This window comes from Vulpes vulpes, chromosome X, assembly GCF_048418805.1.
Source record: "Vulpes vulpes isolate BD-2025 chromosome X, VulVul3, whole genome shotgun sequence".
Classification (NCBI taxonomy): domain Eukaryota; kingdom Metazoa; phylum Chordata; class Mammalia; order Carnivora; family Canidae; genus Vulpes; species Vulpes vulpes.
The window spans coordinates 58,673,990-58,701,579 of record NC_132796.1 but is presented as its reverse complement, the minus strand read 5'-3'; the positions used below and the strand labels follow the sequence as shown (position 1 = coordinate 58,701,579).

The window sequence follows — 27,590 nt, the reverse complement described above, 5'->3', positions numbered from 1 at the left end:
ATCCCCGGGACACAAGGCTGGTTCAACACTCATAAAACAATCAATGTGATTCATCATATCAGCAAGAGAAAAACCAAGAACCATATGATCCTCTCATTGGATGCATAGAAAGCATTTGACAAACTACAGCATCCATTCCTGACCAAAACTCTTCAGAGTGTAGGGATAGAGGGAACATTCCTCGACATCTTAAAAGCCATCTACGAAAAGCCCACAGCAAATATCATTCTCAATGGGGAAGCACTGGGAGCCTTTTGCCTAAGATCAGGAACAAGACAGGGATCACCACTCTCACCACTGCTATTCAACATAGTACTGGAAGTCTTAGCCTCAGCAGTCAGACAACAAAAAGACATTAAAGGCATTCAAATTGGCAAAGAAGTCAAACTCTCCCTGTTCGCAGATGACATGATACTCTACATAGAAAACCGACAAGCCTCCACCCCAAGATTGCTAGAACTCATACAGCAATTTGGTAGCGGGGCAGGATTTAAAATCAATGCCCAGAAGTCAGTGGCATTTCTATACACTAACAATGAGATTGAAGAAAGAGAAATTAAGCAGTCAATCCCATTTACAATTGCACCCAAAAGCATAAGATACCTAGGAATAAACCTAACCAAAGAGGTAAAGGATCTATACCCTAAAAACTATAGAACACTTCTGAATGAAATTGAGGAAGACACAAAGAGATGGAAAAATATTCCATGCTCATGGAATTAATAATGTGAAAATGTCAATGTTACCCAGAGCAATTGACATGTTTAATGCAATCCCTATCAAAATACCATGGACTTTATTCAGAGAGTTAGAACAAATTATTTTAAGATTTGTGTGGAATTAGAAAAGAAACCCGAATAGCCAGGGGAATTTTAAAAAGAAAACCGTATATGGGGGCATCACCATGCCAGATTTCAGGTTGTACTACAAAGCTGTGGTCATCAAGACAGTGTGGTAGTGGCACAAAAACAGACACATAGATCAATGGTACGGAATTGAGAATCCAGAAGTGGACCCTCAACTTTATGGTCAACTAATATTCGATAAAGGAGGAAAGACTATTCACTTGAAGAAAGACAGTCTCTTCAATAAAGGCAAAAGAAACAAAAGCAAAAATGAACTATTGGTACTTCATCAAGATAAGAATCTTTTGTACAGCAAAGAGAGAGAGAGAAGCCCAGTATTAGATGGCTTCATAGGAGAATTGTACCAAATATTTAGAAAAGAGCTAATACCTATTCTTCTCAAACTGTTCCAAAAAATAGATGAGTAAGAAAAACTTCCGAATTCATTATATGAGGTCAGTATTACCCTGATACCAAAACCATATAAGCACTCCACTGAAAAAGACGACAGGCCAATATCCTTAATGAACATAGATCCAAAAATTCTCAATAAAATACTAGCAAACCAAATCCAACAATACATTAAAAAAATCATTCACCACAATCAAGTGGGATTTATTCCAAAACCGCAAGGATGTTTCAATATTCATAAATCAATCAACATGATACACCATTAATATAAGAAAGGATAAGAACCATATGATCATTTCAATAGACATAGAAAAAGCCTTTGGCAAAGTACAACATCCATTCATGATAAAAGCCTTCAACAAAGTAGGTTTAGAGGGAACATACCTCAACATCATAAAGGCCATATATGAGAAACCCAGAGCTAACATAGACTCATGGGGAATACTGAAAGCTTTTCCTCTACAGTCAGGAGCAGGACAGGGAGGTCCACCTTCACCAGTTATTTAACATAATACTGGAAGTCCTAGTCCTAGCCTCAGCAATGAGACAACACAAAGAAATAAAAGACACACAAACAGTCAAGGAAGCAGTAAAACTTTCACCTTTTGCAGATGACATGATACTGCATGTAGAAAACCTGAAAGACTCTACCAAAAAAACTACTACAACTGATGAATTCAGTAAAGTCACAGGATACGAAATCAGCATACAGAGATCTGTTGCATTTCTATACACCAACAATGAAGCAGCAGAAAAGGAAAGCAAGGAATCAGTCTCAGTTACATGTGCACCAAAAACAAGAAGATCCCTGGGAATAAACTTAACAAAATAGGTGAAAGACCTGGACTCTGAAAACTACAGAACATTGATGAAAGAGACTGAAAACGACACAAACAAATGGAAAGACTTTCCATGCTCATGGATTGGCAGAACAAATATTGTTAAAATGTCCATGCTACCAAAGTGATCTACACGTTTAATGCAATCCCTATCAAAATACCACCAACATTTTTCACAGAGCTAGGACAAACAGTCCTAAAATTTGTATGGAACCACAAAAGACCCCGAAAAGCCAAAGTTACCTTGAAAAAGAAAAGCAAACCTGGAGGCATCACAGTTCCAGACTTCAGTTATTTTAAAAGCTGTAGTGATCAAAACAGTAGGAACTGGCACAAAACTAGATACAGATGAATGGAATAGCATAGAAAACCCAGAAATGAACCCACAGCTATATGGTCAGTTAATCTTTAACAAAGCAGGAAACAACATCCAATGGGAAAAGGACAGTCTGTTCAACAAATGGTGTTGGGACAACTGGACAGCAACATGGAAAAGAATGCAACTGGAGCAATTTCTTACACCACACACAAAAGTAAATTCAAAATGGATTATAGACCTAAAAGTGAGACCCGAAACCATAGAAATCCTAGAGGAGAACACAGGGAGTAGTCTCTTGACATTGGTCATAGCAGTGTCTTCTAGATTTGTCTCCTGAGGCAAAGGAAATTAAAGCAGAAATAAAGTATTGGGACTTAATCAAAATAAAAAGCTTCTGCACAGCGAGGGAAACAATCAGCAATATTGAAAGGCAACCTGTGGAATGAGAGAAGATACTTGCAAATGACATGTCTGATAAAAGGTTAGTATCCAGAATATTTTGATAAGTTATAAAACTTAACACCCAAAAAATGAATAATGCAGTGAATAAGTGGGCAGAAGGCATGAATACAAATTTTTCCAAAGAAGATCTGCAATGGCCAACAGACACATGTAAGATCCTCAACATCATTCATCATCAGGAAAATACGAATCAAAAGTACACCTGTCAGAATGGCTATAAAATCAACAACACAAGAAACAACAGGTGTTGGCGAGGATATAGAGAAAGGGGAACGCTCTTCTGCTGTTGGCAGGAATGCAAACTCATGCAGCCACTCTGGAAAACAATATGGAGGTTCCTCAAAACTTAAATATGGAACTACCATATGATCCAGGAATCACACTACTAGGTACTTAAGGGATACAACAGTACTAATTCAAAGGGGTATGATTTCTATATGTTTTCCTGATTTCTATAACAGCATTACGTACAACAGCCAAATCATGGAAACAGCCCAAGTGTTCAACCACTATGGATAGTTAAAGAAGTGGTATATATACAACATAGTATTACTCAGCCATACAAAAGAACCAAATATTTCCTTTGTAACATCAGGGATGGTGCTAGAGTGTATTATGGTAAACAAAACAAGATAATCAGATAAAGACAAATACCGTATAATTTCACTCAAATGTGAAATTTGTGAAACACAGCAATTGAAGAAATGGGAAATAATAGAAGGGAAACCAAGAAACAGACCCTTAGGTATAGGGAACAACTTGGTGGTTACAGGAGGGTAGGCTGGTGGGGACAAGGGTAAAATAAGTGACGGGTAATAAAGGGTGCACCTTTTGTGATGAGCACAGGGTGTTTTATGGAAGTGTTGAGTCACTGCATTATACATTTGAAACTAATAATACACTGTATTTAATCAACAGGAATTTAAATTAAAAGTTTAAGAACAATGGAATTGATAATTGCATGTTGATCTTATATTCTGTAAGTTTACTAAATGTGTTGTTTTTTCCCATTTTTTGTTTGATTATTGAATTTTTAAAAATCATATGACATATAAATAACAATTATATTTCTTCCTTTCTGATTCAGATGCCTTTTATTTCTTTGTCTTACCTAATTTCTATAGCTAGGACTTTTAGTACTATATTGGAAAGAGAGATGAGAGTTGGTATCCTTGTCTTGTTCATGATCATAGAGGAAAAGATTTCAATTTTTCACAGTTGAGGATAATGTTAGCTATGAGTTTGTTGTATATGACCTTTATCATGTTGATATATGCTGCTTTCTATACCCATCCTGTTGAAGGTTTTTAGCATGAAAGGATGTCATATTTTGGAAATACTTTTGTATCATCTATTGATATAATTATGTGATTTTTTTATATTTCTGTTAATATGATGATTACGTTTATTTATTTGAGTATGTTGATCCATCCTTGAATCCCAGGGTTAAATTGCATTCGGTCATGTTGTTTAATTTATAATGTGTCTTTGAATTTCGTTTGCTAATAGTTTGTTGTGAAATTTTGCATCTATGTTTATCAGGGATAAGAGTTTTCTTGTAGTGTCCTTATCTGGCTTTGGTATCAAAGTAATGTTGGCCTCATTGAATGATTTTGGAAATTTTCCTTCCTCTTCAGTTTTTTGAAAAAGTTTGATAGAGATTGACATTAATTCTTTAAGTTTGGGTAGAATTTGCCTTTAATGCTGCCTGTCCTGTGTTGGGAGGGTTTTGACTACTGTATCAATCTGTTTCTGTTCACTGATCTGTTCAGATTTTCTATTTCTTCTTGATTCAGTCTTGTTATGTTATGTGTTTCTAGGAATTTATTCATTTTTTACTACATTATCTAATTTATTGGCACATGGTTATTGATCCTTGTCTCTTAGGGTCCTATGCATTTCTGTTGTAATGTGTCCCCTTTCACTTATAAGATTATTTCACTCTTCTCTCTTTTTTTTCTTAGTGCAGCAATTTTATCTTTTTGAAAAACTAGCTCTCAGTTCTGTTGATCTTTTAATTTTTTTTTGTTTTGGCCTCTATTCCATTTATTCCTGCTCTGATCTTTATTATCTTTCCTTCTCCTAACTTAGTGCTTAATTTGTTTTTATTCTCTCTAGTTCTTTGAAATTTAAAATTATGTTTATTTGAGATTTTTATGTTTTCTTAATAAATGAAGTTATTGGGGCAGCCTGGGTGGCTCAGAGGTCTAGCACTGCCTTCAGCCCAGGGAGTGATTCTGGAGACCCGGGATTGAGTCCCATGTCGGGCTCCCTGCATGGAGCCTGCTTCTCCCTTTGCCTGTGTCTCTGCGTCTCTCTCTCTCTCTCTCTCTCTCTCTCTTATCTCTCTCTCATAAATAAAATGTTTAAAAAAATAAAAAATAAATAAATGAAGTTATTGCTATAAGACTTCGTCTCAGAACTGCCTATCCAGCATCCCTTAATATTTGATATGCTGTGTTTCCATTTTCATTTGTTTCAAGATATTTTTATTTCTTTTGATTTTTTTTTGTTTGTCTCATTGACTGTTCAGAAGTGTGTTTATTTTCCACATTTGTGGATGTTTCAGCTTTCCTCTTGTTGACTTCTAGTTTCATCCCATTGTGGTCTGAAAAGATAAGGTGTATGATTTCAGTCTTCTTAAATTTGCTATGACTTGTTTTGTGTCCTGTCATATGATCTGTCCTTGGAGAGTGTTACATGTGCACTTTGGAAGAATGAATTCTCGTGATGTTGGATGGAACATTCTGTGTATGTATGTTAAATCTATTTGGTCTAAAGTATGTTTCAGTTTTGTTTTCTTGATTTTTCTTATGTCCTGTTTGATTCTTATAATTAAATAAGTTGGCTATTAGAACCTTTCTTTTGTATTACAGAACGTGGCGCAGTAACTCGTGCATGTGGTTTAAGAACCTGGCAGTGGTATGGGAATGGCATGAGCTTAGCACCTTGGGGCTTTGAAGGATACCCGTTAGGCAGTGGATGGATCATCTAAGTGGAGCACTCCCAGAGATTAGTGGGGTAGACCTATTGATGTTCTGAAGCAGACAGCATGAAGCTTCTGCCTTCAACGCATTTTGATATTCTTCTCTGCTTTTCCCCCATTCTCCTTTCCTTCAGTCATGGTGGTCTGTCCTCCAAAATTCTGGGGCTGCCTGAGAGGACCAGGTATCTTCAATTGCAACCTACACATTTGCAGCTGCTGGGAAATCACTTAGCACTTTTGATTTTGACTACTCTGTGGGAGTAGTTGCAACTTTCAACCTGTGCGGGAGAGGGTGCTGCTGCAGCTGCCAAAATCTCAGCCCCTTGCAAAGTCATCCTGGGAAACAGTGCTCCCTTGGCAAGTTCCTCCACCTCTGTGTCCAAATTCATCTCTATTCCACTCTATATTATGCCAGGTTCTCCCTTCATGCAGGCTAGACCTCCACAAAGTCTCTATTGCCTGTGGCTATCCACTCACTTTTGCACTCTCCAGGTTCCCTTTATTCCATGATCACCTGAGTTGGGGTAGGGCATGCTTGCCTAGTCCCTTGAATTGCATCCCCCACTGAAGCCCTGTCTACCAATAGGTGCACATGTAGGTAAAAACCTCTGGGGTATTCTGGTGTGATGTGCAGAAGCACTTTTTTTCTGCTGTGAGAGTCTAATTAGTTGTTAATCGAAGTGGAGAAAGAAGTGGAACAATTAATTTGCCAAGATGCTGACATTACTCCATTAATGAACTTTAAATTTGAGTTTTGCTATTGATAGTTGTATCTTAGCAATAAAACATGTGTAATATGTGATTCTATAAGAAATATTCATTTTATTTCTAAAATGGAATCAGTTTGAATATATTATGTAATAAACTAGGACTCTTAAAATAATTGAGAAATCTTTTTTTTAAAGATTTTATTTATTCATGAGAGACACACAGAAAGAGGCAGAGACACAGGCAGAGGGAGAAGTAGGCTACATGCAGGGAGCCTGACATGGGACTCAATCCTTGGTCTCCAGGATCACCCCTGGGCTGAAGGCGGCGCTAAACTGCTGAGCCACCCGAGCTACCCAATACTTGAGAAATCTAAATAAAATTTTTCTTCACTAAGTATATAAAATATAGAACCTTAAGTTTAGTGTAAAATGGATATTTTATACTTTATTACTACTTTTGTACTTTTTCCATTTTTAAAATTATTTATTACTTTACAATTTTTGTCTTGTTACACAGTTGTTTCAGCATAGGCTTTCCGATCTTTTTTGATCTAATAATGTTCTGTCTTTCATGTATAGAGTTGATAGAAGAGACTGTGCTCTCAGGTATTTCTCACAGAAGTTATGCATTTGCACTGATCTATTTCTTCCTGCTTACTGACCTAGGTGTTTTGATATGATTGACTGAATTTAGGAGAACAAACTCTGTGGTCTTGACTGTTATAGGGAAAAAACGGATGTAGTAATGTTTTCTTAGTAAAACAACCCTGTAATAAATCGTTGATTTCGTTTATTAAGTGTTGTTGTTATTTGGTCCTGTATTGTTTTTCAGGGTTTTTTAAATTACTATTTAATATTTGAAATTCTAGTACTAAGCTTTTTTTTAATGTAAATTCAATTAGCCAACATATAGTACATGATTAGTTTTAGATGTAAAGTTCACTAATTCATTAGGTGAACATAACTCCTAGTGCTCATTCCATCACGTGCCCTCCTTAATGCCTATCACCCAGTTACCCCATCTCTCCACTTACCTCCCCTTCAGCAATCCTTAGTTTCTTTCCTATAATTTAGAGTCTCTCATAATTTGTCTCCCTCTCTGATAACTTCCCATTCAGTTTTCCCCCTTTTCCCTATGACCCTCTGCACTGTTTCTTAATATTCCACATATGAGTGAAACAATATAATTGCCTCTTTCCGATTGACTTATTTCACTTAAATGGTACCCTCCAGTTCAATGGTACATATTCATCCTTTCTGATGGCTGAGTAATATTCCATTGTATATTAATATATACCACATCTTCTTTATCCATTCATCTGTTGGTGGACATCTCAGCTCCTTCCACAGTTTGGCTATTGTGAACATTGCTCCTATAAACATTGGGGTGCAGGTGTCCCTTCGTTTCACTATATCTGTGTCTTTGAGATAAATACCCAGTAGTGCAATTTCTGGATCATAGAGTAGATCATTTTTAACTTTTTGAGGAACCTCCTTACTGTTTTCCACAGCTTGCATTCCCACTAACAGTGTAAGAGGGTTCTCCTTTCTCGGCATCCTTGCCAACATTTGTTGTTTCCTGTCTTGTTAATTTTATCCATTCTGACTTGTGTAAGGTGGTATCTCACTGTGGTTTTGAATTGTATTTCCCTGATGACAAGTGATATTGAGCATTTTTTCATGTATCTGTTGACCATGTGTATGTATTCTTTGGAGAAATGTCTATTCATGTCTTCTGCCCATTTTTTGACTGGTTTGTTTGGATTTTTGGGTGTTGAGTTTGATAAGTTCTTTATAGGTCTTGGATACTAACCCTCTATCTGATGTGTCATTTGCAAATATCTTCTCTCATTCTGTAGGTTGCCTTTTAGTTTTATTGACTGTTTCCTTTATCGTGCAGAAGATTTTATCTTGAAGTCCCAACCCAATAGTTCATTTTTGCTTTTGTTTCCCTCGCCTTTAGAAACATGTCTTGTCAGAAATTGCTGTGGCTAGGTTAAAAAAGGTTGCTGCCTGTGTTCTCCTCTAGAATTTTGATGGATTCCTGTCTCACATTTAGGTCTTTCATCCATTTTGAGTTTATCTTTGTGTATGGTGTAAGAAAATGGTCCAGTTTAATTCTTCTACATGTGGTTGTTCAATTTTCTCAGCCCCAGTTATTGAAGAGACGGTCTTTTTTTCCATTGAGTATTCTTTCCTGCTTTGTCAGAGATGAGTTGACCATCGAGATGAGAGCCCATTTCTGGGTTCTCTGTCCTATTCCATTGATGTATGTGTCTGTTTTAGTGCCAGTACCATACTGTCTTGATGATCACAGATTTGTAATATAGCTTAGAGTCAGGCATTGTAATGCCCCCGGTTTGGTTTTGTTTTTCAACATTCCTCTGGCTACTCAGGTTTTTTATACAAATCATAGGATTATTTGTTCCAGCTCTGAAAAATGTCCGTGGTATTTTGATAGGGATTCCATTGAATGTGTAGCCTGCTCTGGGCAGCATAGACCTTTTCACAATATTTATTTTTCCAATCCGTGAGCATGGGATGTTTTTCCATCTCTTTGTGTCTTCTTCAATTTCTTTCATAAGTGTTGTATAGTTTTTAGAGTATAGATCCTTTATGTCTTTGGTTAGGTTTATTCCTAGGTATCTTATGGTTTTTGGTACAATTGTAAATGGGATCATTTCTTAATTTCTTTCTTCAATCTCATTGCTAGTGTATAGAAATGCAACTGATTTCTGTGCATTGATTTTGTATCATGCAACATTGTTCAATTCCTGTATGAATTCTAGCAACTTGTGGTAGACTCTTTTGGGTACTAAGCTTTTAAGTCAAGATAATATATATAGTACATCTTGTGCCACATGCAACAAATGTTCTAAAATAGACTTTTTCTAATACCAGGATTTTAACAGGTGGTTGGTAGTTTTTTCTATAAAATGACAGAATGGATCAGTAATGTAGAGGACAGTGAAGAAAGGATTAATATAAGAAACGAAGTACATCCTTATAATACATTCAGGATGCCACAGAGTGAGGAAGACAAAGCTATTGTTAATGACTACATAAAGAAAATCACAGTCTGGTTTGAACTTTATTAATTTGGATTGCAGTATTTCATATTAGAACTGCAGAACAAATAGAATTGGAGTATATGAAATGATATATTAATATCTATCATGTACTAGAATATCATACACCTCAAATTATGGCATTTTTATATGCTTTTTCTCAAAAACCACTCATTATTCTTAATTTCTAAAGGCATTTCAATAACATTTAAAATGTTAATAGAAAAAATAACAGATATCAGGAGAATATTGCATTGAATTTTATTGACTTTTAATATAATTAATTATTTAAAATGTTCTTGATAAAATTTGAGTCTTTTTATGGAATAACTGTGATCTCATATTCTCTCCCATATACTATTCACTAGTATTTCTAACTGATGTTGAGAAAGCATAGAAAATTAAACTGAAATAAGTTAATTTTACTGCTTATTAGGGATACTCATAAAATTATCCAGTTTTTTTTAAATTACCCAGTTTTTAAAAAAATGATATGATGAAATATAATGGCTATAATATAGGGAAAAGATCCACACAGGAGGAAGTAATCAGTAATTCACAAGAGAAAACATTAGGTTGTACACAATATTTATAAATATTAGGTATAATGCAACAAAGTGAACCAGAAAATTTTATACAAAGAGATACAAACTTGAAATGGTATAAATGTGGCTATGGTATGAAGAACAATGGGTAGAGATAAAAGGAGTGAGAAATATGTATGTGATTATACTAGTGACCTGACATTCTGGATGTTGCTTCCTTAATGGAGAGGTAAAGAAAGCAGGATACCTACATCTGATGAATGCTTGATGTCTTCCCATTCCCCACTCGAATTATAGCTATTATGTTGAGCTATGTAAAATCACTATTTTTATGTAGAAAATAGTCAAATAGCAATAATTTTGTTCAGCTCAACCCATATAGGATTACTTCAAAACACCTATAAAGTCCCAGTTAGCATATAGAGGAAGAACCTATAGGTTTATCACAAAGAAATAGATGGTATAAATTCATAGCTTAAATGTGAGAACTTGAGATAATGATCTTTTCCATTAGTTTTTTATATTAAAGAGAATGATCTCTAAGCTGTAAATGGTAGATTAAGCATGGTTAAAGAAAAGATAGAAGATACACTTGTCCCTATTTATTATAAGAATCCAAAATAATTAAATCCTGGAATACTGAAACAGTTTTCACTGGCAGGTATTCTTTGTGAAATCAGAGCGGACAGGAGAGATGGAAATGACCCAATGGACAACTATACGAAAAGAAACAAATAGTAGATTCTAGGAATTATAGATTGGTGAATTTAGCTTTAACCCCAAGCAGAATTTTAGACAGGTTTATTGAAGAGGTAGTTTGTGTACTCTTAGAAAAGAAAGATGTAATCACTAGGAACATATATTTACTAAGAAAGAATGTTGAACTATATTTCCTCTTTAACCAATAGATAGTATAAGGCAGTTTTTTTTTTTTTTTTGAAAACTGATGTAGTCTTTGTGGTCTTAAGTTGTATTCATAGAAGTGTGGTTGTAAATAATCCATTGTAGGGATTCCTGGGTAACTCAGTCATTTAAGCAGCTGCCTTTGGCTCAGGTCATGATCTCAGGGTCCTGGGATCAAGACCTGAGTCATGCTCCCTGCTCAGTGGGGAATCTGCTTCTCCCTCTCTTTCTCCCCCTACCCAGCTTGTGCATGTTCTCTCTTTCTCAAATAAATACTTTAAAAAAAAAAAGAAAATAACCCACTGTACTCTGATTAGACCACTAGAATATTTTGCTCAGTTCTTGTTATTTTAAGAGCTTAAGACATTGATGAACTAGAGACTTCTCAGAAAAAAAAAAAAAACCACTAGTGTTTAGGTGAAAAAGTGTTTTTCTATAGGGGATGATAGGTATTTGTAAAGTACGGCTTTGGATAATTTAGATAGGACCTCATATATTGAGAGAAGATACAAGGCACAAGTGATAGCTATCTTTAAATATTTGATGGGTTACCATGTAACAAAAAGATTTGACTGTTTTTTGTTGTTGTTGTTGTTGTTGTTGCTGTTTTTTCAGTGTAGCTCTCAAAGACAGACTATATGATTTCCGGAAGTTACAGGGAAAGAGATTGAGTTCAATTAAAGGTAGAGTCTCCCCAAAATTAGAGTAGCTCAACATATGAATTGGCCATTTTTAAAGAAATAATTATCTTCTCTTTACCAAAAGTGTTTAAGCAGAGGCTAAATGGCTAGCTGCCAGATATGTTACAGAAAGGATAATTTTGGAAGGAGGGAGGTTGGACTAGACTTAGTGGTTCCCAACCAGGGTAGAGTTACAGTATCACCTGTAGAACTTATTAGAAAAATACACTTCCAGAGCTGTATGTATTTGTATAGATCACTTTCCTCATAATAAAGTATCTTATTCATTCATGAAATTGGATAAGTGATGAAAGCTGTGTTTGGTGGAATGTAAATTCCATGAGGATGGGGATCTTGTTTGATTTGTTTATAAGCTGTATTTCCAATGTCTTTCATAGTGCTTACTTCATAGTAGGTGGTCAAGAAACATAGGTTTTAAAGAAAAGCCAATCATTTTATTGATAGCTATTCACTTCTCTGTGACTTAATAAATTTAAAGCATACAGTAAGTCTTATCCTGTTCTTACTTGAATCTTTAAGCATTTTGGTTTATCATTGAGTTAGTTGATATATCCTTCTTCTTGTTAGAGAACATTTAGATGCCTATCTTACAAAATTTTAAAGAAAAAATTAGACAATGGATTCTGAATAGAACATTTTGTATTTAAATACATTTTGCACATATATACATTTGACTAATTTTTCTACTGATTGAATTTGTCAACATTGCTTGATACAAAGAAATGTATTGTAATATCAAGGATGTTTGTCTGAAAAGGAATGTTATTAAAATATTTTCAAGACAGAGTTGGCATGTTCATATCACTGCTCAAGAGAAAATTCTCTGTAGATGATTGTTGGAATGTGACCATGACTATGCCAGATCCTTGGATAGAAAGGTGTCACACTTGACGGGATGAGCACTGGGTGTTATTCTATATGTTGGCAAATTGAGCACCAATAAAAAATAAATTTATAAAAAAAATAAAGTCAGCTGTTGAATCGTAAAAAAAAATTAAAAAAATAAAAAAATAAAAAAGAAAGGTGTCACAACTACAGTATAGTATACTATTTCTCTGAAGTTGTCAAATCCTTACCAACAGTGAGTTGAGAGAATGCCTTCTCAGCAGGCATTTTGTTCTGACTAAAATTATGTTGATTGGTTGCCCTGTTTCAAGAATTGTTTTTGCCATTTCACTTTTGTGACTATGTAGGGCTAATCTATAGTAAATAGAGGTTGAAATAACATAATTTACCCTTTATGGTGTTTTTGAAAAGCTTAAGTAAGTAATCAAGTAATTAATTGTATATTATAAAACTTACTACATGCTTTTGAAGTACTATGGATTTTGGAAGACTTAATAGTGAGAATGCAATAATGACATATCAATGGATATTTTGACCTAGGGTTATAGAAATTTTTTCTTACTTGCATTATACCTAAAATAGAAGAAAAATTCAGTCAAATAGTACATTTGGTAGAGACCGTCAGATACATCACAGTGACAATTGTGTGTTTGTGTATCTGTTATTTTATTGTTATTGTTTATTGTTATTTTTGAGAAAAAGAATAATAACTTTGAGCATTCCCCTCCCTTAAAGAGAGCATGAACAATATTCATACTAGAAGGATGAGTTCTAATTCTTCCTAGTAACATATTCAAGGTTTGGTTAAAAGTGAATTCTTATATCTTTATAAGTCAGTTATCAGCTGTTAACAATTGAGGAAAATGTTTCTGATAACATGTTCTCTAAATTATATAAGAAAAGCAAAAAGCAGCAATACTGAAAAATAGTGGTTAAATGGACACTGCATGCAAAAAAGAGTATTGACAGAACTCCTTAGTGTATATAGAGCCTAAGTCCTCTTGATATCAAATGACTGAGAAACATGTATAAATGTTACCATCTCAGGTGCTAGATGAATAAACCAAAAAAAATCACTGAAATTGGAAAAAAGGAATATTTGCTGCTGCTGTCAAATATATGTTAGAATTTTTTTGAATAGCTAGTAGCAATAGCTAGGAAGAATGCAATAGAAAAATTGTGTTTAAGATAAAAATGTATTGTTAAGGGTTCTAGGTGAAATTTTTACCTATACTTTGATCACAAAGTAGTTGGTTTCATTTCTCTTGTTTCTTTCTAGTCTTTATTATACATGTATGCATATTTTCCATAATTTAAATGACAGTATACTTCTAAGGTTGTATTTTATATTTTTTGCTTTGTAGTTCCTACATTTTTCCACAGTGCTGTAGTTTTGTATTTTAATTATTAGTTTCATTTTAATTATTAGTTCCTACAGAAGAGTCCATCACATAATTCTATAATTTAATTAACCATTCCCCTGTTATTAGACTTAGGTTATTTATCATTCTTTAGTATTATAAATAGTAATTTATTAAACATTTTATACATGTAACCCATTTTTGCTAATCAGATGTGTCATTAGAATAGACTCTGAAGGGTTGGGCATTGGGTATGTATATTTTCATGACTCTTGAAGGGTATTGCTGAAGTTATTTTCCAAATTGATTATGTCACTTTATGGTGTATCTGGAAATATAGTCATGTACTGGTTTCAAGTAGTAATTGCTAGCCTTGGGTTTTAGAATTTTTAAAGTGCTAATTTATTAGGTATAGTATTGTATTTCATTATTTTCATTTAAATTTCTTTTGATAGTTGGCAAAATAGTTAAATGTATTCTGTGATTCAATTTATTTGCATTTCCTTATATAATGACTTATCTGTTAATTTCGTTTATCCATTCATCTATTAGATCTTAGTGGTATTCTTATAGATAGTTTTGTATGTTTTGAAATACTAAGATTTTGTCATTTGTTGCAAATATTTTCGATTTTTCTTTTCAATTACTTACTAATTTTCTTTGTAAATGAGTCTTAGTAAAAGCTAATTTGTATGCACTATAAAGATGCATTGTGTTTTCAGTCATTGTTCCTGATTTAACAGCTTTGGCCTGAGTTACTAATGAGATCTCTTAGTTCAATCAAGAATATTTTGTTTAGGGATCCCTGGGTGGCGCAGCGGTTTAGCGCCTGCCTTTGGCCCAGGGCGCGATCCTGGAGACCCGGGATCGAATCCCACATCGGGCTCCCGGTGCATGGAGCCTGCTTCTCCCTCTGCCTATGTCTCTGCCTCTCTCTCTCTCTCTCTCTCTCTCTGTGACTATCATAAATAAATAAAAAATTAAAAAAAATATTAAAAAAAAAAGAATATTTTGTTTATATGCTAAGTTGTGTTCCTTTAGCCTTCAAGAAATTCAGATATGTGTTAGAGGCATGTCTGGATTTCTGGTAGCTTTTTATTGCTCCTCTATGTCTTTCACTACTTTTTTTTTCTTTATGTCTCTACTTTTCTTCTTAGATGCTTTCTGATTACTTTTCTTCCTATTGATGCTTTTTTTTTTGTTTTTATACTTTAAGCAGTGGTTTTTTAACTGGGGGCAGTTGTTGCATTTTTCTTTTTATTTATTACCACTGGGAGACATTTGGCGATGTCTCAGATATTTTTCTTGTCACAGCTTTGTGGTAGTAGGGTTCTACTAAAGTCTAGGGGGTAGAGGCCAGAGATGCTAAATATTCTTCAGTAGACAGACAGCTCCCCACAATGATGGTTCATTAGGCCCAAAGTGGCAGTATTTCTGAGGCTGAGAAACCCTGCCTTACAGTAATACACCTTTTCTTCTATCTACTAGCAAAGTATGGCTAGAAAAAACAAAGCAGAAGTGATGATTGATTATTTTAAGGACCTAAGAGCAATAAGAAATGTTTAACTGGAGAAGGAAGATTACTAAGTCCCAAAGTTATGGTGTCTGCTCTTTCCATCGTGGAGAAAATTTCTAGTGATTGGGATGGGGAGCAAGTGCCAAAAAGAAATCCTTTGAGTTGGTACTGATGCTTCTGGGTTTTCTACCATTTATTTACTTAGTATCTCACAGTGTTATATAAATACTGAGATCTCTGTTATGTTCTTATGATTTTCATTCAAAGTTTCATTGGTTTTGTTATTCATCTTTCATTTTTTTGTCATTTTGTCAGTTTAAAATGGCCAGTGGATCTACCTTTGCCTGAAAAATAAAAGACTCCATTGCTCTTAAGATTGAGATGTGAAAAGGTTTCATATGTTTATTGTGGCATGGTTCTAATTGTGTTAATTTAGCTACAGATCCATTCTTGCCTTAGATTTGCCTTACTTCAACATAAAGCTGTTATCATTTGCATTATGTATTTATGCACTATGATAAAATGTCATCTTGCCTCAAGGTGACTTTGTACTTATAAGCATATTATGTTTTCATTAGAATATAATGTATATGGTGTTAAATATTTTCAGTGTATAAGGGAAAACTGGAGGAATTTCACAGAGCAAATGGGTGCTTGTAAATCCTTACGTGGGTACTAAGGTCTCCATTTTCGGTAAGTGAGAAGAATCCAGGTGGCATTTGGAAGAGGATTGGACAGACTTATGCTTTATTCTGTTTTTTTTTAAGAAAATTAATAAGGCAAAACAAACAAAAATATCTATGATTTTGTATAGGAGTTGCAGTTTCAAAAATTCATTGGTAACTAGTGGGGAAGCCTACAGTTCCAGAAACCAAAAAGCAGAGAACCTATAGACAAACCTAGAAAGGATCGTTTGTTACTGAAAATTTAATGTATTATCATAGCTTCCTTTCTTTTTTTCACTGTATAAGTCTATTAATCTTGAAAGTTTAGAGAGAGCTGCATAAGGAGTGGATGGTTTTGAGGAAGTAGGACAGCAGTTCATAAAATTCACTATGTAATTTTTAATATGTATTATATTATCCAAATATAGTGTCTATTCTAAAATTCCTTCATCTTATGGTAAGATTTACCTATACATTTAATGTGACAGTATCTTTGACTATAGTTTTTACCAAGAAAGGTAAAATGAGAATATACTTGAGAAACCATAGTAAGGCAAACAGAAAATCAGACTTGTGGGATTTAAAATAAGAGTATTCTCAGGGCACCTGGGTGGCTCAGTGGTTGAGCGTCTGCCTTTGGCTCAGGTCATAATCCTTGGGTCCTGGGATCGAGTCCCATATCAGGCTCCCGGCAGGGAGCCTGCTTCTCCCTCTGCCTATGTCTCTGCCTATCACTCTCTCTGTGTCTCTCTTGAATAAATAAGTAAAATTGTAAAGAAAAGTAAAATATTCTCAGTGCTTTGAGGTAGTAAACTCGAATAAAACCATGAAATGAGTAATGGAATTTAGACTTTTTACAGGGTAAATTTGCTATGGTGTATGTACCCTGTTTTATCTCATCTTAATATTTATGATTTAATTTATTGAAGTAGGTTTTGCTTTTAGGTTTTAAGAAGGATTCGTCTATTTTATGTCTTTCAGTGAATATCACCTCTGGCAGGCAATTAACTGGATGCAGTCGCTTCAGCCATATTTTCCCTTCATCTGCTTACCAGCACATTAAGATGCATAAAAGAATTCTGGGGCACTTGTCATCTGTCTACTGTGTAGCATTTGACCGAAGTGGGAGAAGAATTTTTACAGTGAGTTTAAAATTAATGGTACTGTAGTATGTTAGAGATTTACTGCAATTGAAAGTAGGCTACATGGCACTGCATTATACTTTGTAAGAAATTCGTCCTTTGTAGACACATGAATGCAAGAAAAGATGAATAGTTTACAAATTGAGTGGCTGGAGGGCACTGGAGGTGGGTAGGGGAATGCGTAGTTGGGTGAGGTACATTAAGGAGGGCACTTGATGTAGTAAGCACTGGGTGTTATATATAATTGATGAATCACTAAATTCTACCCCTGAAACTAATAATGTACTATATGTTAACTAAATTGAATTTAAATAAAATCTTTAAAAAAGGAAAGTGGAAAAAATACTATGTAACTTTAAAAAAAGAAATTTAAAATGTTTTCTCATTCTATATAACTAAATGGATGAACTATAATGTACTCTATGTTTTGGGGAATCTAATTAAAAATTTAAATCTTAAGAAGCCTTATATTCTAGAGGTGGTTAATTTATGTGAAATGAATTTATCTATTAAATTTCATTTCATTCCATTTTAGCAAACATTTATTAAGATGCATTTGCCATTTGTCATTTAGTGTAATTGGTGCCTATTCTGCTTAATTAAAACAATTATGTCATTCTTATGGTTGAATAATTTGTACTATAAAGTTAGTAAACAAAATTACAGTTTTTTTGTTTTTGCTTTTTTAATATTTTGTTTTTGGGAGAAAGAGAGCTGGTTCATGTGTGCACAAGCAGAGGGGAGGGGCAGAGGGAGAGGGAGAGGGAGAAGCAGATTTCCTGCTGATCAGGGTACTATTTGTTTGATTTAAACATCCCCAAGGGGATGGGGTGGTGGTGCAAATTTTTGCTTCATTGGAAATTTTCTGTTCTTTTGTGTTACTGCAGGGTTCAGATGACTGTTTGGTGAAAATTTGGGCAACAGATGATGGACGTCTCCTTGCTACACTTCGAGGGCACTCTGCTGAAATTTCTGACATGGCTGTTAACTATGAAAACACTCTTATTGCTGCAGGCAGCTGTGATAAGGTTGTAAGAGTGTGGTGTCTTCGAACTTGTGCACCAGTTGCAGTCCTTCAGGGACATTCAGCTTCTATTACTTCCATACAGGTAAGAAAAAATGAAAAGATATCACTAACATATGTAATGAGGATGAGAATTCTCTCAGTTTTTGTTATTTTGTGGGGATATCATTATAAAGAATGGCAACATAAAATGTTCATCTCTAAGGGCTTTGTCCCTATCCTGCTCTGGTATTTTTTTAAATTCCTTTTTCATATAAATTTATTCCTTTTAGGGATAACTCAAAAATCATTGAAAAGGTTTTTCAAATACAGTATTAGACATTTATCTCACAAGTATTTGTGAAGAACGGAAAGCTTTATAAATGCTGTAAGGAAGCAACACTAATAACCTGTTAGGTTGTAAACAGGTTCTAACTTGAATATTGGCATGCTTTGTATTAATATTTAATGCAAGATGTTTGTCAGTCAGATTGTGTGTGTATCTGTGTGTGATTTAATGTTAAAGAAAATTTTATTCTTAGTTTTAGTGATTTCCTATTTAAACTTGATGTTTGACATAAAATACATTGATTTCTTTAAATTCTTGTTCATAGAGTATTTTTACTAACTGTTGGTAGTGAAAATCCCAAATACCCCCCAGAAAAACTTTTATTTAAGAATTTAAGTATTTAAGAGTATTTAACTTTGAGTATTTAACTTAAGTATTTAAGTATTTAATATTCTTAATATTTAAGAATATTAAGTTCTGCTTAGTTCACCAGAACTTGTCCTCGTCTTTGTGTTGAGAGCAAAAGAGGAATCCTTCTGAAACTGTGTTTTATACTTTGGTCAAGGAGACCACTTTTGTGGATGAGATAATTATTCCCATTTACTTTTCTTTCTTCTTTAGTCACTAAGCAGTATGTCAGTCAATGTTTTTGTGTTTTTTAATAAAATATCACATGTTAAAATAAATAAATAAATAAATAAATAAATAAATAAATAAATAAATAAAATATCACATGTTTATGAGGAGCTAGAATCAGGTTTAATATATATTGGATTTTTAAATTTTATATCAAATTTTTGATCATTTGAAATTATTTCATGGATTTTGTTTTAGATTATTAGTTATTTGTGTTCCTAACACCTTATCTGATTATTTCTGGAATTTGTAAATAAATCTCATATAATGTAAAAAAAAAAACAACTGCTTATATTGAAAAGTGTTTATGATACTGTTTGGCGACTTCATAGTCTCATTTTCTAATTTGTAACTCATTCTGTTTAAATGTGGGAACTCCCTAAAGATCCATGGATCTCTGTCCCATTCTTTCCCTTAGTGATAACTCATTAAGTCTCATGGCTTTGGATTTATCTGTAGGCTGATGATTTTCAAACTCAGATTTTCTTCTTGGGAACTTTCCATACTTATATATTTAACTATCCACTCGGTATTATCACATGAATGTCATGAATCTCAAAGTCTACATATTTAAAATTGAATTTCTGTCTTCCTTCCTCTAATATATTTTTCCTAAAGCTTTCTTAACTAAACAAATTTTATCCTTCCAATTGCTGAGAGTAAGCATCCTTTTTTTTTCTTTGTCTTCTATCTCATATCTAACTTGTTAGCATATCATGTTGGCTCTACCATTGGAATAAATCCAGAATCTGATCAATTATCATGACCTTAATCATTGTTATTCCATTATAATCTGTGACCTAGATTATTGAAACAGACTTCTAATTGATCTTCCTCCTTCTTCCCTTCCCTTTCTTGCCCCAGTCTAACCTCTGCATAGCAGGCTGTGTGATTCTTAAATGGAAGTTAAATCATGTCACTGGTACTCAGAAACTTCAGTAGCTTACAATTTCAGAGTTAAAGTTGAAGTTTAAATGACCCACACTGTAAGGCCTACATTCTCAGCCCCTTGCTATCTTTTACTTCATCTTCTACCACTTGTTTTCTGTTTTCATTCTGCTTAAGCTGCTACCCTCTTTGCTTTTTTAGACTACTCTAGCTTCACTCTTGTCTTTCCTCTCTGTTTCATGTCTCTGGAATGGTCTTCCTTAGATAGTCACAAGGTTTATTCCTTCTGTTTCTAACCACTTTGTGCAAATGTACCTTTCTCAGGGAGACTTTCTCTGACCACTTTACCATTCTAAAATTTTAAGTTATTCCCTGGGCCAGCACTCTTTATCTCATCTTAATTTTATTTTTGTCCATAGTAATCAGTACCATGTAGCATGCATTCAATATGCTTTACTTATTCTTTGCTAATTAACTTTCTCTCTTAACATCATGATGTATATCCTTTTCAGATTCTTTTTTTTATAAGCAAAATTGAGGTAAAATGATATGATACTAATAGTGGCTGCCTCTGGATGGTGGGGTTATAAGTAGCTTTTGTTGTTTTTCTACATTTACTAAATTTTCTTCAATAATTATATATTAATTTATATTCAGAAATGTACATATAAGTGTTTTAATTTTTACAATGTCTAACATGATTTATTATTTAAAAACAATCCAACTAGAGTACATTAATAGGCCAAATCCCCCTTTGTGACTGATGAATATGTTTAAATATAATGGTGATAATAAAGGCTCTAATGTTTCTTCAAACTTGATACAATTATACTATTTAATATTTATTTATCTCATGTGTATAAATCAGAGATCAGCAAATTTAAATATTTGATAGTAAATATTTTAGGATTTGTAGGCCATTTGTATTCTGTCACACTTACCTCTGTGTTACAGTACAAAAGCAGCCACAGGCAGTGTAAGGTGAATTTGTTCCAGTAAAACTTTATTTAGAGAAACAGACAGCATGCTGGATTTGGCATGTGGGCTATAATTTGCGGACTCCTGCTATAAATTGTGGATCAAGTTTTCCAGTGCAACCTTCTCTATTTCAGAAAGGGAAATATAGGCATACTACCTGAGTACTAGTTTCTTTACTATTTCTCAACTATAAATGGATAACATTAATTAATACTATTTGTTTGATTTAAACTCTGTAGTCTTTATAGAAGTTATGTGTTTCCAATCAAGAAAATTAGATAAATGACTTCTAATATCTGTAATGATCATTTTCTCTAGATTTGAGGTAAAAATTTATTCAAACCCTATGCATCTTGATTCTTAATACTTATTTTACTGTTGTTGATTATCTCTATTTGGGATTTTTAAAACTCATGGCATGCAGATACCCTGGTTTGATTTTCAACTTTTTCCTGTATCTCAGGCATCAGGAACCCAATGACTCTTCCCTTTTCTGTGATTGTTTTCTGAGGATGTATAATATACTGAGAGTCAGAGCCTGAGAATCCTACATGATAAGGCCATTCATGTTCATCTAGGGTAGTAGTCATCCTTTAAATTGGCAACTTAGGTATATTTTTTAATCTGTTTTTTCCACAATGGTATAGAGGTTTGACCTATTTTACTTATTGTACTAAAACAAATGAAAAATTTTTACCATATGTCACAGAAGCTAGAATTTAAGGTAAAACATTAGGGCCAAAATATTTAGATATTAACTTACTAAGCTTTGATTTTAGATTGATTTCTGATGCCCTATGCATATGAACTATAAAAATTCCATAATTATTGCTATATAAGTTTATGTTTAGAAGATTTGTAGTGGTTTAATGAATAACCATGTTGTGATTTTTTTCTTCATTAAAAGTAATGAAATAATCTTAAAGTTTGATATTCAGTAATTTAAAAATTACTTTTATTTATTTTTTAAGGTTTTATTTTTAAGTAATCTCTGTACTTAATGTGGGGCTTGAACTCATAACCCTGAGATCAAGAGTTGCATTCTCTACCAACTGAGCCACCCAGGCTCCCCTAAAAATAATTATTTTAAGACTAATATATTTTATCCTAAATTTGATGTCTTTTTCCTATAATTTCTTGATACTTTAAATTTTTGCAAGTTATTCATTAATCTAAGAAATTTAGATAACTGATTTCTTGAAAGTGAAATTCTTAATTGAATTCGTTTAAGGTAATTTTAAAATGATTATAATTTTAAAACATGCTGTGTTTAAAATAAGTTTGAACATGAAAGCTTTCTATTTGAATTAGAATTTTTTTTTTATAGTTTTGTCCATCAACTAAAGGCACAACCAGATACCTCACTTCTACTGGTGCTGATGGAACAATCTGTTTCTGGCAATGGCATGTAAAAACAATGAAGTTTAGGTAAGTTTAGAATTGGGTTAGAAATTTTGTGCAAACTCAAGCATGTTTATTTTTCCTTACTTCCTTGAGAAATTCTTAACAGTCCATCCATTTATTTTTATTTTTATTTTTTAAAATATTTTATTTATTTATTCATGAGAGACACAGAGAGAGAGAAAGAGGCAGAGACACAGGCAGAAGGAGAATCAGGCTCCATGCAGAGAGCCTGACGTTGGACTTGATCCCGGGTCTGCGGGATCACACGCTTGGCTGCAGTCGGCACTAAACTGCTGTGCCACTGGGGCTGCCCAGTCCATGCATTTAAGTATATGTGTGTGTGTGTGTGTATATATATATACACACACACACACACACACATATATACCTACTTCCATTAGATGTTAGAAATTTTAGAATAAAATTTTTATGAAACCAATGTTGAAGATACTATTTAACTTAAACCCAAAGAAATTTTTTTTAAAGATTTTATCTATTCATGAGTGACATACAGAGTGAAAGGCAGAGACATAGGCAGGGGATAAGCAGGCTCCCTATGAGGAGCCTGATGTGGGAGCCTGTTGATCCCAGGACCCTGGAATCATGACCTGAACCAAAGTCAGACACTTAATCATTGAGCCACTCAGGCATCCCACAAAATTTTTGTAAAGAGTATTTGTTTCATTTATTACTATGGTAAGAAGACTTTGAACTCTTAATGGTAGTAAGTTATCTGGTAATTTGTTTGTAAAGTTATAATAATAATACTGGTATCTTAAAGTGTGTTTGCAAGGTTTAATGCATTTTTAACCTGAATGATGGGAATAGTACTTATTGAGTACTTCAATTGTGTAGTTTTTATAATATTGATGTTAAATCTGTCAATATCTAGCAGTGTGGAAAGATTCTTGCATGCCAAATGAGGATGATGGAAAATAAAAATATCTTACTTTTCCCTTAGAGATCGCCCAGTGAAATTTACTGAGAGATCTAGACCCGGAGTTCAGATATCTTGTTCATCTTTCAGTTCTGGTATGTGTAAAAAAGTGAAAGTTTCAAGTACCCAAAATATTAAATGATACAGTTTAATTTATTACAACTTGTAATAAATCTATTTTTAATTTTGTATTGGAAAAAAGTGTATGTTAGTGGAAATATACCCAAAATATGAACCATATAATATAATAGATGAACCTTTCTTGACTTTAATTAACATGTAATAGCTTTTGAGTTTTTTTCTTTTTTTCTAATATATTTTTATATAAGTCAAAATTTGGCTGGTAAAAAGTACAACTCTCCCCTCATACACACACAGTTCAACATTAAAATCCTGCCCTGACATTTCAGAAAATTTGTACTGTAGTTCCATATAGAAGACACTTTTATAATGTGTAAATGGTGCTTTTCTACTGGTAAGAATCACATGCTAATTGACCTTATCTTTTACTGTGATAAAATATAACAAGATTTACTAATTTAAAAAAAGATTTATTTATTTATTGATTTGAAGAGAGAGAGTGCCCATGTTTGTGCATGCATGCATGGAGGGGAGGGGTAGAGGACGGGCATCTCAAGCGGCCTCCTTGCTGAGCTTAAAGTCCCATGCAGTGCTCAGTCTCAAGACCTGAAGATCATGACTGGAGCTGAAACTAACAGTCAGACACTCAACTGAATGAGCCACCCAGACTCCTAAAATTTACTGTTTTAATAACCATTTTTAGGCGGATAGTTTTGTGACTTTAAGTATATTCAAATTGTTTTGAATGCATTAGCACCATCCATGTCTATAATATTCTCATAATCCCAAAAATGGTTGAGATTTTACATTATACCATTTTAGCCACTGTAAAGAGAATTGTAGCAATAGGTCATTTTATAAGTAATTTTGGAGCATCATGATTTTACATAAATACAAAGAAATGAATTCCTCAAGACTCTGACCTTTAATGTTTATTATTCAGAAGCTTGTAATTAGTGAATAGCTGTTGGATTTTCATTGGGTGAATGGTATAGTTGCCCTTTAAATATTTCTATTTAATTTTACTTTTTTATCTGAAATTTTATATGTCTTTAATAATTTGAAGATAACCTGTATTTCTTGAAGCCCTCTTAATATAAGGTAGCATATAACTAAGAAGGCAATCAAAGGGTTTTTAAAGTTCCTTGGTACAATGTTTGCTTATTTGTTTTTAATCTTCCAGGTGGTATGTTCATTACAACAGGTAGCACTGACCATGTGATTAGAATATATTATTTGGGTTCTGAGATCCCTGAGAAAATTGCTGAATTAGAATCACATACGGTAAGAGCAAAATGAGAAACTTATATATGTTGCTTTCTTTTTTAATATCTTTGGAAAGTTGGTTTTATTTCTTCTTTTCTAATAGGTACTTTTATTTAATATATATTGGTACTGCAGTCTATATGGTAAGATATTTTTGTAGTAATGAAGATCAGTGTGAGATTCTAGATTTAGTATGGTTATATTTAAAACAAGTTCTATTTGACCAAATGGGAAAAGAAAATACCACATATTAGTAATAGTTTATGAAAATCATCTTTTAGCCTGCTGTGTTTATTAATTAATTATATGAGCTGTTTCTTACTTTAAAATCTACGTACTTTTTAAAATAACATTGAAAAATGGTGGCATAGAAGGATCCTGAAATCACCTCCTCCTGTGAACACAACAAATCTACAGCTATATGTGGGACAGTGCCCTCTGAAAAAGGATCCAAAAGCTAGATAAACAGTGCCTCTACAACAAAGGATATAAGAGCCACATCGAGATGGGTAGGAGAAGTAGAGATGTGGTCCTGAAAAAAGACTCCACCCCAGGAGCAGCAATCCACAGTTGGAGTGATCTCATGATATGGAACTTCTTCTTGAGGAGCAAGGTATTTATGTCCCATATCAGTTAGTCTTACCCTTGGGAATTGCACTGGAGAAATCAGTCCCCAAAGCATCTGGCTGTGAGAACCCAGTGAGGCTTACTTCTAAGAGAACCATAGGGAATGAAAAATATACTCTTAAAAGGCTCCTGCACAGATTCACTTATCATGGGACCCAGATCAAAAGCAACAGTTTGTAAGGCTCCTAGACTTTATGTGAAGAAGACTCATTTACTAATCTTAAAGCATCTGCTAGAGAGGCAAAAACCTGTTGGGATTCTTTCCAGGGACATAGGAGAGCACCATTTTTGCATTCTCTTACCTTGTTGGTCCTGGTATAGGTGAGTGCTATTTTGAAACCCTTCTTTAGGTCTTTAAGTCTGCTAGCTTCAATGGGAGCATCCTGGCCATGCACACTGCAACTGTGGCGGCTATCCTACCACAACCAGGTGGGCTGAATACCCCATCCCTATACCACATTCACAGCCCTCCTGCCATAGCTGGTGAGCATGCACAGCCCATACAGGGGACACTCCTTGACCACCTGGCTCTAGTGACCTGGGGGTATTATATTTTTGGACCCAATGGGTTTGAAGCAGTTAGACAGTCTTTGGCAGGCTACCATGTCCAGGGCACTACACAAACAGAAGCCTGAAACATATCCCCATGTTTGATGTGAAAAAAACCTTTTTTTTGTGGAGTATGTCACACATCCAGAGGCTAAAGAAGTGCTCACAGGGAACATGGGCAGAGATTTACCATGTTAGCACCCTCACTTCACCTCATCATAGCTCACCACGACTTCACAGAGAAGATTATACACACGTCTAAAGCTACCATTTTTTGCAAATGTTGCCCAGGGGACACCTGTGGAACTGGTCTGGAGGTTATCAGAGTTTACAATTTTGGACTCAAAGACTCTATATTTGCATATCTTAAAAGATACTGCCTGATAATCTGTCTTCCAGTTAGCCTGAAACTAGGCACTGAGATCTCTCCCTTTAGAACAGTGACAGGTTTTGACATACCCTTAACATCTGAGACCTGTCAAGAACAAATTGTCCTACTTCTAGACAATCACAGATGTCTGAGAAACAACCAAATGCTAGGGCATGGATGAACTAATAAGGTTTATCTCCAATGCAAGGCCACACTATACAATTTCATTTATAGGTGGAATCTAAAAAATAAAACAAACAAAAAGCAGAAACAGACCCATAGATACAGAGAAAATATCTCTGATTGCCAGAGGAGAGGGAAGTGGCAAAATTGGCAAAATGGGTGAAGGGGAATGAGAGATACAGGTTTCCAGTTATGGAATAAATACTCATGGGGGTATAAAGTACTGAATAGGGAATATAGTCAATAATATTGTAATAGAATTGTATGGTGACAGATGGTAGCTACACTTGTGGTGAACATAGTATAATGTATAAACTTGTCAGATTGTACACCTGAAATGGATGTAACATTGTATATCACGTATAATTTAAAATTTTTTGAAAGAAGAGGTAACTATGTTATGTAACCTATAGAAACAAACATGGAGTCCAGCAAAATGAGGAGAGAGGTATATATGTTCCTGGTGAAAGAATAGGAGAAAACCTCAGAAAAAGATCTTAATGAAATGGAGATAAGTAATCTTCCTGGTAAAGAATTCAGAGTAATGGTCATAAATATACTCACCAAACTTATAAAAGAAGGATAAACACAGTGAAAAATTCAACAAAGAGAAATAAACCACAAGAAACAAAGAGAAATCATGAAGCTGAAGAATACAAGGGCTGAAGTGGTAAATATACTAGGGGGTTCAATGGCAGACTAGACAAAATAGACAAAATAGACAAAATAGAACAGATGAGCATCCTGGAAGACAGTACACCAGAAATAACCAAGAACAGCCAAAGGAAAAAAATAGAAAAATTGATGTAGTTTATGGGACATACTGGATAACACCTAGCAGAATAAAATAAAAGAAGAGAGAGACAAAAAAGTAGAAAACTTACTTCAGGAAATGCTGCAAATTTCTCTAACTTAGGGAAGGAAACAGATATTCAGTTCCAGGAAACCCACAGAGTTCCAAATAAGAAAAAGCAAAGAGATCTACATCAAGGAACATTCAAACTAAAATATTAAAAATGAAAGAGAATCTTAAAAGCAGCAAGAATAAAATAACTTACTG

The 27,590-nt window shown here is 34.1% G+C and overlaps 1 protein-coding gene across 3 annotated transcripts in view; it reads left to right on the top strand.

Moving 5' to 3' along the window:
- Positions 1-27,590, top strand: part of BRWD3 (bromodomain and WD repeat domain containing 3) — a 193,504-nt gene that overhangs the window by 51,600 nt on the left and 114,314 nt on the right. For 2 of the 3 annotated variants that reach the window (XM_025988640.2, XM_072744418.1), the window contains exons 7-11: positions 17,159-17,319; positions 18,207-18,428; positions 22,441-22,541; positions 23,479-23,549; positions 24,719-24,819. In XM_025988640.2, the coding sequence (XP_025844425.1) occupies positions 17,159-17,319; positions 18,207-18,428; positions 22,441-22,541; positions 23,479-23,549; positions 24,719-24,819 (656 nt within the window). Of the gene's footprint in view, positions 1-17,158; positions 17,320-18,206; positions 18,429-22,440; positions 22,542-23,478; positions 23,550-24,718; positions 25,415-27,590 lie in introns of all 3 variants that reach the window. The other variant, XM_072744419.1, reaches the window with a different exon arrangement.